Source organism: Elgaria multicarinata, chromosome 13, assembly GCF_023053635.1.
Source record: "Elgaria multicarinata webbii isolate HBS135686 ecotype San Diego chromosome 13, rElgMul1.1.pri, whole genome shotgun sequence".
Classification (NCBI taxonomy): domain Eukaryota; kingdom Metazoa; phylum Chordata; class Lepidosauria; order Squamata; family Anguidae; genus Elgaria; species Elgaria multicarinata.
Genome location: NC_086183.1, coordinates 24,736,087 through 24,749,693, shown reverse-complemented (window position 1 = coordinate 24,749,693; position 13,607 = coordinate 24,736,087). Strand labels below are relative to the sequence as shown.

General features: G+C 47.7%; 1 protein-coding gene across 3 annotated transcripts in view; it reads right to left on the bottom strand.

Annotated features, from left to right (window-relative positions):
- Positions 1-365: 365 nt before the first annotated feature.
- USF2 (upstream transcription factor 2, c-fos interacting) overlaps positions 366-13,607 on the bottom strand; it is a 30,303-nt gene continuing 17,061 nt past the window's right edge. For 2 of the 3 annotated variants that reach the window (XM_063140762.1, XM_063140759.1), the window contains exons 5-11: positions 10,790-10,943; positions 9,584-9,671; positions 6,897-6,955; positions 5,388-5,482; positions 3,309-3,356; positions 2,991-3,119; positions 366-1,424 (exon numbers count right to left, since the gene is read on the bottom strand). In XM_063140762.1, coding sequence (XP_062996832.1) covers positions 1,335-1,424; positions 2,991-3,119; positions 3,309-3,356; positions 5,388-5,482; positions 6,897-6,955; positions 9,584-9,671; positions 10,790-10,943 — 663 coding nt within the window. In that variant the 3' untranslated portion in view covers positions 366-1,334. The remainder of the gene's footprint in view (positions 1,425-2,990; positions 3,120-3,308; positions 3,357-5,387; positions 5,483-6,896; positions 6,956-9,583; positions 9,672-10,789; positions 10,944-13,607) is intronic. The other variant, XM_063140760.1, reaches the window with a different exon arrangement.

Here is a 13,607-nt window from a genome sequence, read left to right as displayed (position 1 = left end):
ATTTTCATTTTAGGAACCATTTATCTTTTTCTTTTAAAAAAAAATCTGTTTGGAAAGGGGGGGGGGAACCCAAAATATAGGAGATTACTTCTTTTAAAAAATCATCTCCTGATTTCATTTTTAAACCTGAAATCCTAAAACACTGCTGAAGTTTAATTAAAAAATTATATAATATCAAAAACACACAGAAAAAAGCAACCCTGTTGTCAATTCAATCCACCACTAAAAACTTTCCTAATGGCCTGGGTTTCAGCTATCATACAAACACCGTACCTCTATACAAACGCGCTTTGAAACTAATAAAATAAAGAATAATTACAAGAAGAAAAAGAAAAAAAAAGGAAGAGGAAGGGAGGATATCAAAGTTAGCTTTAGGATTGTATTCCACTGGGCCTTAAAAAAAAGGGAAAAGAATACACATTTTTGTGTAACGACAGAGGGGTTTTGAGTTAGAGGACAGGCAAAATTCAGTGGCAACCTCTCTTGTTCACAAGGCACAATCCAGCATAAATCCCATTGATTTGATTACAAGGAAGTTCCCACTAACTGTTGCTGAATTTAGCACATGGTGAAATGAACACATCTTGCGCAGGAGCGCACAGAATGTGTTAGTAAGCGCACATGCACAATTGCACAGGGAACGTTAGTTTCAGGTTGTCATAAAACCAGGGGAACTTAACCCTGTGGATTGTGTCCAAGATATTCTGAGAATATATTCAGAGGTGCCACACTTCTGCTTTCTCGGTTCAGCAGCCATACCTGAGGAACCAAGCCCCCACCCCACCCCACCCCTATTTTCAAGGCCATAACCCAAAGAATCAGTCCATTCGCCAACTGGTAGCAGACTCAGAAATGGACAAGTGCCAGAAGAAAGAGAACATGGTATCCAACAGCTTTTAAACAGCCAAGCTCAGGAGGAGAAGGGAGCGTTTTCCCACCCCAGAGATCCAGCAGAGGAGGAAACCGGGGAGGGATGGTGGTAGATGGCTAACCTCTGTTAAAAATCTACTATAAAAAAATGCAGGTCTGTTTAATCTTAATATATCCTAAGTAGAGGAAGGAAAGTGTGGAGGGGGATTAGAGGAAGAGACGTCGGGGTGAGGGGCGAAGGCAAGAGGGCCTATTTCGGAGCAGTAGCAAGAGCTGCTGTGACTAAACCGGCCATGTGATCAGACGCTGACACCCCCAAACATTTTCCCCCTCCCCGCGACCGGTCCCCATGCGAGGGGGAGTGAAGCAAGGTTCATTCAGAGGAGGGTTTCTCTATACAAAAGAAGGACCAGTAGAACTGGAGGTTGAGATCCTGAAGAAGCTCGCGGGTGTGTGTGTTGTTGTTACTGTCCCGGGGCGTCTCCCACAATCTCAATCCCATGTTGCTGCAGCTGTGCTCTCAGGAGGGCGTTTTCATTCTTCATGTCCTCGATCTGGCGTGGGATGAAGGTTGGGGGGGGGGAGAGAAGGAGACAAAGGTTAAACCAAATGGAGTCATGACAGAAGCTTGCTTTCTAAGTGCCATTTCTTGTGAGATTTAGGCCTCGAGGCTTCACAAACAAATCTATAGGCCCCAATCCAAAGAAAGTTCAGCCCTGTTCGGGCACTCTCAGCCTGAATAGGGCAAAAATGTGAAGGGAAGGAAGGCTCCGGCCCTGTCTGTCTCTCTCGACTTGTGGAGGGTGGCAATCTAAAGAAGAAAGCCTCCTGTGTTCTTGGGGGTTCTCCTTGTGAACACGAACCCAGAAAAATCCACTCATGCGGAGGGCCTTCACGGATACAAGCGTCTCTCCTCTTCAGAATGTCGCCCTCCACAAATCCAGAGAGGGAGACGGTGGAGCTGAAACACTCCTTCCCCTCACATGTTTGCCTGATTAATGCTTTAGTCACACTAAAGTCCCATTGTAATTAATGGAACGGAAATGTTTCACAGCTAAAATGGGGCTATTGGTTTCAACAGGAGTTAGGCACAACAAACATTCTCTGGATTTAAACCTGTATGTTTATATCCATCTATCCATCCATCCATCCATCCGTGGAGTCAAAGGCTTAGTTCTTACGAGGCTGATCCAAGTGCATTTCAACTGTGCCACTTTCCCCTGTATATAGGGGTTCACAGGACGGAATGCTCCTCCATGCAATTTTTTATCTTTTTAAATCCCTCCACATAGAAAATTAGCCACCAGAGCCAATATTTCTGGCCTAGCTTCTTCCTCATGTTTGTTTTTGATGTGAAAATACATTTTCAGTGGCGGGGTGGGGAGACGCATTTCATGATGTGGTATAGGCTAAACACAGGTTTAGAACTAGGCCAAGGTTAGCTGTAGATAACAAGAGGATTTAAACGGCCCGTCAACGCCTGCGCTTGGCAAAACACTTCATGTCATAGACTTCGCCCTGACCAAAGCCAAGACTTGACCAACAGGCAAATCAAAGGTGAAATCATACTCTGAAATACAGGATTAGCATTACACAATTTAACGTCTACTATGCTTTTGTGAACCGCCCAGAGAGCTCTGGCTATTGGGCGGTATAGAAATGTAATAAATAAATATGTTTCCAAGGTGAAATTTATTCTGGAACAAGTTCTCCAGGCCTGACTCCAATGCCAGCTAAAGTTAGCTATGGCTAAGGCTGTGATCCTATCCACACTTACTTGGGAGTAAGCCCTACTGGACATCAAGAAAAGCTGGATTCTGAGGCCTGTATAAAGTTTGCAAGTTTAGATCATTTTTCTACCTTGCAGTTTTTTAAAAACTGAATTGCATCACATTGTTCTGGGTTTTGCTAGTCTTAAAGAAGGGCAAAGAGCAGCCATGAGATATTAAAAGAAGTATTTTCTGCTAAAATTGAATTTTAAGAGAGGGAGAAGCAGCAGCAGAAGCAGCAAAATCTTTGGAATTTCAGGCCCCAAGCTTTGCACCCAGTCTGGGCTTAGTTCTGCTGCTTCTTTTGACACACCCATAAAACCACGGCCCTGGCAGGGGATGCGAAGATACCTGCTGTCGTAACAAGTCGTTGTCCATCTGCAGCCTTTCAGCTTCTTTGAAGGTCTCCTGCATTCGCTGGTTCGTTTGGCGCAGTTCGCGGATGTAATCACAGGCTTTGGACAGGATGCCTCCTTTGCTCTGTAGGATACGCAAGACCACAGTCCCTAAGTCCCATGCCGCCCTGGAGCTGGACAGAAGCCAGGGCCCCTCCCTCCTCTGTCTCGCTTGGGGCGGGAAGGGCCACGCCCACTGCAACCAGGGCAGGCCTTCTACTTCCTCCCGGAGCCTATGGGCGTCATCACAAGGGGGAAAATCGCGTTTCCTTACCGCCGCTTCTCCGCCCCCGCGTTTGTCCCTCATTACTTCCTCTTCTGCCTGGAGGGGAAAGAGGAAGTAAACAAAGACCACGTGGCCCACTCAGGGGCCGTTTTCATCGCGCCGCTTTTCCCGCACACAGCAGGAGATCGTGGCACGTTCCGTTTTTTGTTTTTGTTTTAATATAAAAAAGGTTGGATTAAACGGGGTCTATTTCGTGGCGTAAAATCGAGCTGGCGTGGAAGGCACAAGGGAGGAAAGCGGCGTCATCTAAAGGACGCGCGTGCATCCGTAAGCGGGAAGCAGCGAGCGAGCGATGAAACGCACGGTCCTCCTCGCATAGCTCAGTGTTAGCAAGTTTCGGGGCGGGGGAATAAACGTATCTATGTATTCTGCTAAGAGAGCATTTGCCACTAGAGGGAGAGAACAGGCATTGCGTCCCTCAAACAGCTAGAGCTGCAAGATCATTAAAGGACACGAGAGATTTCTAATGGGGGCCTTCGGAAGGAAGAGGAGAAAAAGGCTAATAGCTTTGTTCGAGAGAGTGTTCCCGGAACAAAGGAGCGAGTCGGGCATCCTGGGGCTGTGTATAACTAGAAACGCCAGAATAAAATTAGGCAGGCGAAGCAAATTTGCAAAGAGCGGCTCATTTGCATGCCTCGTTCTTTCTGCCATGGTTATAGATTTTCTTCTGCGACACTTGGGATATTGTCCTTTCCCTTCCCTTCCACCCCCCCCCCTTCTACTGGAGCACAGACTGACTGGGGAAACAAGCATGGCGCCAGTGGACAGCATGCTCAGGCAAGAGCTGGGGCTCAGCACCCCATGCAGGGCCCACTGCTGTGGCCGCCACCCCAGCTGCAGCCAGCTGCCTGCCCACAGTGACAGCTAGCGGCCTCTCGGGTAGACCTGCAAATCAGGCTGAGCCGAGCACTGCGCTGGCAAGAGACATTGGCCCCGTTCAGACAACCCGCTAAACCATGCTGCTTAACCACAAAATGGTTAATGCGTTCCATTAACCATTTTGTGGTTAAGCAGCATGGTTTAGCGGGTTGTCTGAACGAGGGCCAGTGTGGTGTAGTGGTTAAGAGTGTTGGCCCGGGACTCGGAAGACCCGGGTTCTAGTCCCCGCTTGGACATGAACTCACTGGGTGACTTTGGGCCAGTCACCGGCTCTCAACCTAACCCACCTCACAGGGTTGTCGTGAGGATACAATGGAGAGGAGATCATATAAGCTGCCTTGGGTTCCTCGGAGGGAAATAAATGCAATACCTAAGTTTGGTTGTCCAAGCTCAGAGCTCTGTTCAGCACTGCCTCAGTCACCAACAGCCATGAGTATGGCTGAAGCAGCTGTGCCAACAGAAAGGATCAAGAGATGGCTCCAGGAAGGATACACTGGACAGACTGTGCGTACATATATATTTGCATGTATGTGGTCTGGTCCACACCAGAATTTAATTAACACCCGGGAGGGGGGGGGGACTTTGGCAGCTCTGGGGACCAATGTTGTTACCCCCAGGGCCTGCCCTCCTTCCCTGCCCCTGGAACTGCTGGTGTTAATTTTGCCACCCGATTTTGGCAGCCATGGCAACACCCCCCCACCACCACACTGCGATTTCACTTCAAAACAATACATGTGGAGGAGCATCCCCCCCCCTTTGTTTTCAAGCCAGACGGTGCTTCCGGAAGCCCCCTAGGGACGCGATTTTGCTCGAAAACAAGCCCCCCCACGTGCCTTGTTTTCAAGCAAAATAGACCCCCCCTCCCCCCCCCCCACACACACACTTTTGGTGCCAAAGTGGCACTGACTTTCAGAGGCAAGCTGCCGGGGCCCCGAATTTCAGTGGCGGTCATGGAACAGAGCTGAAAAAAAGACGGGCGTGTGTGCTAATACGTCCCATCTGTTGCCCCCCCCTCCCGTTTCTGGGTAACAACCAACCAGGGGAAAGGGGGCAGGATAGCTTTCAGCCTCCTTGGGTTCTAGGGAAGAATGTCCCAAGGCTTCTATCCATGATAACAGCCAAACCCCTCTGCCCCCAAAAAACCACAACCCTGACCTCGTTTGACCCCTCCCTGGCCATTGCCCTCACCGCCCCCGTCTTGCTGTTGTCTGTGTTGCAGTCTGGAATGATTTTCGAGAGCTGGACAATCCAATTGTTGATCTTGTCCCGCCGCCTCCGTTCAACTAGACAACGACAGAAGGCATTGATCAGACAGTGCGGTTTCATGGTGCCGTGATGCTGCAATGACCCCCCTGCCCACACCTGGGGATGGAGGAGGAAGAGGGAGAGAGCCAGGCTGTCCAAATCAGCCGTAATAATCGGTGGGTCTGAACAGCATCATTACTAGGGTGACCCTCTGGAAAGGAGGACGGGGCTCCTGTATCATTAACAGTTGTAGAGAAAAGGGTATTTCAGCAGGTGTCATTTGTATGCATGCAGCACCTGGAGAAATTCCCCCTTCAACACAACAGTTAAAGCTGCAGGTGCCCTGCCCTCTTTTAAATCTGGTCACTCTAGTATAGCTCCTGCAGCTTTAACTGTTGGGATGAAGAGGGAATTTCACCAGGTTCTCTGTATATACAAATGACACCTGCTGAAATTCCCTTTTCTATGCAACTGTTAAAGATACTGGAACCCTGTCCTCCCTTCTATATGGTCACCTACTGATCTAGAAGGGGGGCGATGACCAGCTCTGGTGGAAAGAAAAAGCACACACATTACACCCTTAAATTACCCTGCAGCCACGCATGCCAAAAATTGGGAGTGTAAACAGGTGTGTTGAACCGCTTTCAGCCTGAGGGCTGAATTTCATTTTGGAGGTCGGGGGGGGGGGAGGGGGGCTGTTTTCCAGTGGTGGGTGAGGCCCAAAATATCACCATATGTTAGCTTAAATCTTTGACTGCCAATAACTACGCCTTCAACCTTTTAGAAGGCTGTTTTTATCTGGTTGAGCTTTTATATTGTATTTTATAGTATGGTTCTATACTGTTGTTTTATACGTCGAATGTTTTTCATTTTTGTGAACCGCCCAGAGAGCTCCGGCTATTTGGGCGGTATAGAAATGTAATAAATAAATAAATAAATAAATAATAAAAAATAAATAGAACCGGGGGAGAAATTGTGCAAAAGCTGGGAAAACCACCCACTGGGCCATGTCACTGGGAGAAAAGTGGGTGAAGCCTGGGGAACACCAGAGGTTTGGCTTTGCCCTCCCCCCCCTTGCCCCTTTGGTTCTGCGCCCCTGTTTTAAAAAGGGTGGTTTGGGAAGAGGAGCTGATGGAGCAAACATCCCTCCCAGCCTTAAACAGAAAGGACGTTGTGGAGGACTCGTTGCTTCTGGGGCAGCAGCTTTCACATTGGCCAAGTTCCCCTTTTCAGATAGAGGAAACGGTCCCCCGCCCCCCATCCCTGTGCCAGGCTGTATGGCGGCAGTGGTGGCATCACCGCTGGAACGGAGGGGCGGAGGATGAAGAACCAGGCTCTTCCGGCAGCTTTTTGAGCGCACTACGGGCTTATGGGAAGACATCGGTCATCTCTGCTCTAGTTGCAACAACAACAGAAAAGGAGGTTTTCGAGCCGTTTGGCCCTGCTGCGCACCTTCATTGTGCTGGGCTCTTCGCCTCTCGTCCCGCGGCGTCCGCGTCCCGTCCATTTTCCTGGATTTTAAAGACACAGACGTGGGGGAAATCAGAAGTTGGGGGGGGGAGGCTTCACAAACCCCACTCGTATCCCCGAAGAAGGAAGCAGTTGTAGTACATCACAAAAATAAAGGGTGGGAGATGGTGAAGACTCCAAATTTCACCACCCCACAAATATAGGAACTGGGCAGTGGAGAAAGCAAGCTCCTTCCTGACCTAATAATAATAATAATAATAATAATAATAATAATAATAATAAATAAATAAATAAATAAATAATTTGTCATTTAAAGTGACATCCTGCCCTCAATATTTCACCAATCTTCTTGAAACGCGCAGGGTATGTAAAACCAGCATTTCTTTCTGGCAGTACTCCGTTTCAGAAAGATTGGTGAAATATTTTTCATTTTAGGATGCTAGAATGACCCACCCCACAATAACTCCTTTTAACATGGTGGAATGCTTTTTTTTTACTGAGCAGCCTTAATAATAATAATAATAATAATAATAATAATAATAATAATAATAATAATAATTTTGTCATTTAAAGTGACATCCTGCCCTCCACATTTCACCAATCTTCTTGAAACGCGCAGGGTATGTAAAACCAGCATTTCTTTCTGGCAGTACTCCGTTTCAGAAAGATTGGTGAAATATTTTTTATTTTAGGATGCTAGAATGACCCACCCCCCAATAACTCCTTTTAACATGGTGGAATGCTTTTTTTTACTGAGCAGCCTTAATAATAATAATAATAATAATAATAATAATAATAATAATAATAATAATAATTTATTTCTTACCCGCCTCTCCATTTGGATCGAGGCGGGGAACAACAGTAAGTATAAAATACATAAAACTGAATTAAAAATATAGTATACATTATTAAAGCTTCCTAAAAACATTCTAAAATTCCACTGGATAGGCCTGCCGGAATAGATCAGTCTTTATGGCTTTCTTAAATGCTAAAAGATTATTAAGTTGATGAACCTCTCCCAGCATGCCATTCCACAATCTGGGTGTGGCAGAAAAAAGGGTCCTCTGGGTAACAGTTGTCAGCCTAGTTGTGGCTGACTGAAGTAGATTCTTCCCAGAGGACCTGAGTGTGCGGGGCGGATTGTACGGGAGAAGGCGATCCCGCAGGTAGCCCGGACCCAAACCATGTAGGGCTTTAAAGATAATAACCAACACTTTATACTTTGCCCAGAAACTAATTGGCATCCAGGGAAGTGATTTTAAAACTGGTGTTTTAAAACCTCCATTAAGTCTGAGGCAAAGAGGCACTAAGGTTTGTTTCTGAGAGAAAACATTGTCATGTAGAGTCAAGGTCCTTACCCAGACATGTTTACTAAAATAACGTATGTGGAAGGTTCAGCATGCTCGAAATACAGTACGCTTATAGCAGGCAACCACTGGTGCTCCCAATGTTTTGGACTACAGTTACCATCAGCCCCAGTTGACTGGTCAGGAATCATGAGAATTGTAGCCCAAAACATTCCCCACTCCCTGGTGTTGACTATCTGCTTGGCAGCCACAATGAATTTCAGCTTCCCGCCGTGCAGAAGACAAGTTATGATATGGCTCCCTGCTTCGGGGGTGGGAAACTTCCGGAGGTTGAGGGGTCGCACTGACTCCTCCCCCAACCCTGAACCCTCCGAGTGCGCACTCCACCGCTGCCAAAACTGCCATTGTTGAAACGGAAGCGAAAAACGTGACGGTTTTGAACAATGGCACCACACTTCAAGGAGGACGCAGATAAGCTGGAGCGTGTTCAGAGGAGGGCAACCAGGATGATCAGGGGTCTGGAAACAAAGCCCTATGAAGAGAGCCTGAAAGAACTGGGCGTGTTTAGCCTGGAGAAGAGAAGATTGAGGGGAGACATGATAGCACTCTTCAAATACTTAAAAGGTTGTCACACAGAGGAGGGCCTGGATCTCTTCTTGATCCTCCCAGAGTGCAGGGCACAGAATAACGGGCTCAAGTTACAGGAAGCCAGATTCTGGCTGGACATCAGGAAAAACTTTCTGACTGTTAGAGCAGTACGACAGTGGAACCAGTTACCTAGGGAGGTTGTGGGCTCTCCCACACTAGAGGCCTTCAAGAGGCAGCTGGACAACCATCCGTCAGGGATGCTTTAGGGTGGATTCCTGCATTGAGCAGGGGGTTGGACTCGATGGCCTTGTAGGCCCCTTCTAACTCTACTATTCTATGATTCTACAAAACAAGGTACACGGGAAGTACGTGCCTCATTTTCGAGCAGAATCCTGCTCCTGGGACGCTTGCAGTGGCAAATTCAGCAGCGACAGGGCCCCCGTGAAAACGTCTATGGTGGGCAAGGTGCGGCCCACTTGCTGCCTCCCTCCTCTCTACATGTGCATTTCACACTAAGCCCTCCACTGAAGTGGTTTCCTTCACTCTGCTCCTATTGTAGTTAGCTCTATCTGCTCAAGTGGGCTCAGCAATCCCTGCCTTCCGGCCCCTTCCTGCTTAGAATCCCTCCTGTGCACGACAACCTTCTTCTGCAGCTCAGCTTCTGGTCTCCCAGCACTTCCTTGCCTATGGAAATGACTGTTATCAAGGTACTGGGTTTTAAGTATGCCAGCCAGGCACATTCTTTCTCCAAGTCAGTCCCAACGCCATACGTACGGAGAATAGGGATGAGTACGAGGGGCGATGGTACGTTGCGTTCCTGTCTGCAACACGTCTTGCGGGGTCATCATCACGTAGAACTGGCCTATGGGAAACAACACGGAAAAGATGTTTTCCCTGGGGAATGCAAGGGCTTTCCCCCCCTCCCCATCTAAACATACAGAGGATTGCACCCCAAGCTTTTGGAGAGTCATTCCAGCCTTTCAGAAAAGGGGGGAAATCGTGCAAAAGCCGGGTCGCCACTCAACGACCAACAGTCGGGAAAAGGGAGGGCCAGACCGGGATCCAAGCAGGCCAGATTTAGCCCGGGTTCTACACCCCTGAGCATAGGCGTGCACAAGGGGTGTGCTAGGTGTGCCCAGGCACACCCTAATGTCTCAAGCAATAAGTGCTGAATTGAAGGGGCTATTGAGTAGGGAACCAGAGGAGGATCCAGATGCAGCGAAATGGTCCTCTGGCTGCCCTCCACTGTCACTGCCCCACTGCTTCCAGCAGCAAGAGTGAAAAGGAATCACTCTGCTGGAAGCTTCTCTGCCAGCAGCCACACTTCAAAGGGGCCAGGAGGAGGGCCCCCGAAAGCTAATATCATCTCATAAGCCCCTTCTCCAGCCAGAGTTTTGCTGCAAAACTTTGCAGTTTTGCTGCCTGCAACGGCCCTCCCACGGTCAGGCAAGCTGAATGTGGAGTAGGCCTCAGTATCTGTAGAGCTTAATAAATAAATGAATAAAACTAATGTCCTTTATGAAGGAGTACTCAATAACTGTTCACCTTTAAAAACAATCCCAGGGGCACACCCAAATGAAATGTGCTGTGCAAGCCCATACCGCTGAGGCACCCTGGTAGTGGAATGCCCTCTCCTTGGAGGCCCGACTGGTGCAGATGTTGGCTTCGTTCCAGCGCCATGTTAAAACGTGGCTTTTTATCAAAGCCTTCGGGAGCTAAATTTGCCTAAAGCTGCACATCGTTTTGTTGATATTGCTTTTAATATTATTTTTTTACTGGTATCAGTTTGTCAATGGTTCAATCCCCTTTCAGCTGTGTAAATTATTCATTCTTTTCTACTGCTTGAATTGATTTCACCTGCACACTGTCCTGTGATCTCAGTGATATGGGGCGGGTTACAATTGTTTTGACAAATTAAACTAAAAGAAACGTCTGCTTTCCTACCTCCGTGTCAAAAGCCCTGCTTTATGAGCTTCTTACCTCCAGCCTGTGATAGCGACTGATCCGTCGTCTGCACCGACACCGCTGTGGCGTCCCCCACCGTGGAGGCGGGGAAGTAGGCAAACCGCGCCTCCCCACTGACGGCGTCTGTGGCTGGACTCCCGCCATTGCTGAAGGGGTTCTGGATCACGGCCTGTACAGAGAGCAATGTAAAAGGGCAAGAGGAGACCTTGAACATTCCGTGTCAGGATTCCTTTTCCCAGAGCTGGGAAATGAAGCAGTGGTTATAAATGAAGGTAGCAGGGAGAGAGAAAAGACCTGGGTTCGATGGGGAGGGGGCAGAGGTGAACACGCAGATTTATCTCTGCGCATGTTTACATGGAATGCAAGTCTCCCCCACCCCAAAAACACACAAGCCCTTAAGTGTCCAGCGAAACGCAAATCTTGTCATTTTTAAAACGAGAGTTTAACACAATTCTACCCTTCCTTCCCCATCAATTCAATCCCTGAGCCAGCCCCTGTTCCAGAACCTCTTTTCAGAGTCAGATCAGGCCCCGGACCATGTCAAGGAATGAACAACATGCCAGAGCATGTGCAGAGTTCTTTTATCCCAGTACTGAACAAAGGCAAATAACAAGAAGTGAAATAGTTAGTTTTCAACATTTAGGCCCTGTCTTTCTATGAAACATTATGAATGTGCCGTTTGTGGGAATATTCCAAAGGTACTGACCAAACTGGGTTTTCGCCACTGAACATATGAAGGTGTCATATTCTAAATAAGAACATTGGTCCAATGGAAGTATGCCAGCATCCAAGGACCTGAGGTTGGGAATCACTGTATTAAACTAACATAGGGATGGGCAAACTCCCCGTGCGTCCTGTTCACATTCTGCTCGCTGGACTCCCACTGGTTGGCTTATCCCGGCAGGCCTGCAGGGCAAGCAGCTAGGCAGTCCGTGGGCACCTGGTGAGAGCTGGAACTTATACACATGAGCTGTGATTCTGCACAAAATGTGGGTGGGAATATTTACGTAAATTGCGATTTGCACAACGTCACAGCCATAAATAACGCAATTCGCACAAAATTGCAGGTGCAAAGGACCATTTACGCCTCCGATTTTGCGCAAATTGCACCATTTACAGCTACAATTTTGCGCAAATTGCCATTTCTGTCAATGTTTCCACCTGCGATTTTGCGCAAATTTGGATTTGCACACAGAAAAAGGTGGGAAACCATGAGTTTGCCCGACTCGGTGCATGCCGAATCGAGCCAGCTCAGGGATCCGTGAGCTGGCATCCGGGGCCCGAGCTGGCGAAAACCTGGCAAGCTCCACCCTCAAACTGGATTCTTCCAACTTCACTAATAGTATTGAACCAACATGTTGTCCTGGAGCACAATTTGCAGAAGCAGGAGGAGGACTCTTGTTGGAATGAAGATTTGCTGGGATGTTCCAAGTGCACACTGCCCCCTTGTGACTAAGAGTAAGCAACCCTTCTAAAACATAAAATGCTGGCCAGGCCAGCTGCAGAGACAATAACAGTGACTTTTATTTATTACAGCTAATAATTAGGGGCGATTAAAGTACTCCCGACAGCTCCATCCTTCTGCACATCTGCTCAGAAGTAAATCCCACCAAGTTCAATGGGACGTACTCCCAGATAAGTGCAGAGAGCAGGAGGGAAGGAGAGAACCTGTGGCCCCCTGCAGATAAGGTTGGACTACATTTCCCATCATCCCATGGTAGCTGGGCTGACGGGAGTGGGAGCCTCAAAAACGGCCAGGAGTCCCCCCTCCTAATGTATAGAATTGCAGCCTAAGAGCGATGCCCAGCCCACATTTTCCTGGGACTAAGCCCCATGGAATTAAATGGGATTTACTTGTGAGAAACAAGTAGCGGATTACATTGTATCTGAGTATGTGTTAAAACAGTGGCCTGGTTTGCATGATCACCGTGGCTTAAACCCGGCCACAGTGGTTTGTTTAAGCCATGGGCTGTTCCAGTTGCCATTTGCCTAATTACTCGCCTGGCCACTTATTATTATTATTATTATTTATTTATATAGCACCATCAATGTACATGGTGCTGTACAGAGTAAAACAGTAAATAGCAAGACCCTGCCGCATAGGCTTACAATCTAATAAAATCATAGTAAAACAATAAGGAGGGGAAGAGAATGCAAACAGGTACAGGGTAGGGTAAGCAGGCACTGGGTAGGGAAAAACTAACAGTAGAAAGTAACAGTAGAAGTCTGCACAACATCAAGTTTTAAAAGCTTTAGGAAAAAGAAAAGTTTTTAGTTGTGCTTTAAAAGCTGTGGTTGAACTTGTAGTTCTCAAATGTTCTGGAAGAGCGTTCCAGGCGTAAGGGGCAGCAGACGAAAATGGACGAAGCCGAGCAAGGGAAGTAGAGGTCCTTGGGCAGGCGAGAAACATGGCATCAGAGGAGCGAAGAGCACGAGCGGGGCAATAGTGTGAGATGAGAGAGGAGAGATAGGAAGGAGCTAGACCGTGAAAAGCTTTGAAGGTTAACAGGAGAAGTTTATATTGGATTCTGAAGTGAATTGGAAGCCAATGAAGAGATTTCAGAAGCGGAGTAACATGGTCAGAGCGGCGAGCCAAGAAGATGATCTTTGCGGCAGAGTGGTGAACAGAAACCAACGGACTGATGTGAGAAGAAGGAAGGCCAGAGAGAAGAAGGTTGCAGTAGTCCAACCGTGATTATTATGTCATCTAAACATGGGTGGCATGGCTTGTTGCAGGGGGAAACAACCCTCAAACATCCAAACAGGGCATGGGTTGTTGTTGGATTATTTGAGGGGTGTTTCCCCCCTCCAACAAAACATGCAGCCAGAGATT